Below are 1742 nucleotides of genomic sequence, written 5' to 3'. Positions count from 1 at the left end.
ATCTGTATTACTTTTTTTCCACCATCTCCTGAAGTCATGCTCTTGCACCTACACTGCCCTTTATAGGGGAGACTTCAGGTCTATTTTGTCTTATTCTACAAAGAACCATGTACAGCATGAGTGTGTTCTTCAACAAGAACAAACTAATGAGCTTATCAGGAGAAAAAAAAGCCATCCAAAAGCGCAGGAATCCAAAGAACTTTTCTCTTCCAGAAATTGTGTTAGAAACAGTCCTTGGGTTTTGGATAGAGTGAAACAGTTTGATATGTTTTATGTATACTCTTGTATCTTTTCTTTGACAGCTTGGTTGGATTAACTATGGGTTCACTACGGAGCCAGTGTATAGAAAGCTTGATTGTCCCGTGGAGGAAGGAGTTAAAGTGAGGACTGTAACAGATGTTAGTTATAAAGATGACCCGTAAGTGAAATGCTTGTTTCTCTTCTTGCTCCTAGAAAAGGCCTCTATCCCATTGTTTCCCTTTCCTATGGACTCATTCTCCCATTCCCCTCTTCTCAGGGCATTTTTGATTCCTAAATACTAGGAGTTGGGCATCTAGTAGGAAGTTCTAGGCTGGGATGAATTTTGGTGACTGCAGCAACATCCCTTGGTATGCGATTTTCTTATATCCCCCAAACTAATTAAGGTAGACTGGGTCAATGAGTCAGAGTGGGTAGTGAAACCAAGCCCCTTTCCCTCTCAGGGAGAGAGGAGTGCAGTGTTGCTGGAGGCACCATCTTTCAGATGATGCATAACTTATGTCCTGACCATATGTGGTGTCACACCCCTAGATGAGCTCCCTTCCTGGACATTCAGCAGGCTGCTGTCCTGCACCCAAACCTTGGGTCCCACAGGCTTTTGGCTTGCAAGGGCTTGATGAAGTTTAGGTACTGTCTCTCTGGCTTTGAACCTCTAGTCAGGCACTACAGGTGCAGCCCCCATGTCTGACACCTCTTTTGGCAGTGGGGACCCCTTGGCCCTGAAACTAGCGCTGCTCTCCCCAAACTCCCCAGTGGCAAGTACTTGCTCCCAGAGTTCCACAAAAGCTTTGGACCCTCTGGTTTGTGGAACTATGGGACAGTCTGAGGCCTGGTCTACAATACAGAGTTCGGTTGTTGTAAGGCAGCTTACATCAACCGAACTCAGTAAGCGTCTACACTGTAACGTTGCTCACGCTGATGTAAGTTGCCCACTAGACTAATAACTCCACCTCTGTGAGAGACGTAGCACTTAGGTCAATGTAGTTAGATCGATGCAGTGTCCATGTGGCCATTGAGTTGCTTACATTGCCTGTCAGTGCCCCACGGTCTGCTACTGAAGTTGGTGCAAGCGCTCCTGGTGAGGACGCACATCACCAACAGAAGGAGCGCAGTGTGCGCTGATTTAATTACTGCTGTAGCTGTAGGTCGACCGAACTTAAGTCGACTTAATTTTTTAGTGTAGGCGCGCCCTGAGCAAGCAACATGCAGACTCTGCAAAGGGGTTGCTAAACACACACACTTTCATTTTATTAGAGAGAGCACAAGAGATACACAGATCTATAAGTAGGGTTACCATACGTCCGGATTTTCCCGGACATGTCCGCCTTTTTGGGCCTCAAATCCCCGCCCGGGGGGGAATCCCAAAAAGCCGGACATGTCCGGGAAAATAGGGAGGTAGGGCCCGGCGGTGCGGGGCCGGCGGCCGGCGCGGTGCTCGGCAGGGGCTGGGGCCGGGGGCGCGGGGCCGGCGCGGTGCTGGGCCG

At 49.0% G+C, this 1742-nt stretch overlaps 1 protein-coding gene across 1 annotated transcript in view; it reads left to right on the top strand.

Moving 5' to 3' along the window:
- The window catches only part of LOC112102988, a 23428-nt gene that overhangs the window by 13486 nt on the left and 8200 nt on the right, over window positions 1–1742 (top strand). The window contains exon 6 of the mRNA XM_029913619.1: window positions 303–418. Coding sequence (XP_029769479.1) covers window positions 303–418 — 116 coding nt within the window. The remainder of the gene's footprint in view (window positions 1–302; window positions 419–1742) is intronic.

This window comes from Terrapene carolina, unplaced genomic scaffold, assembly GCF_002925995.2.
Source record: "Terrapene carolina triunguis isolate 2854851 unplaced genomic scaffold, T_m_triunguis-2.0 Scaffold750, whole genome shotgun sequence".
Taxonomy (NCBI): domain Eukaryota; kingdom Metazoa; phylum Chordata; order Testudines; family Emydidae; genus Terrapene; species Terrapene triunguis.
This window is presented reverse-complemented; position numbering and strand designations above follow the sequence as displayed.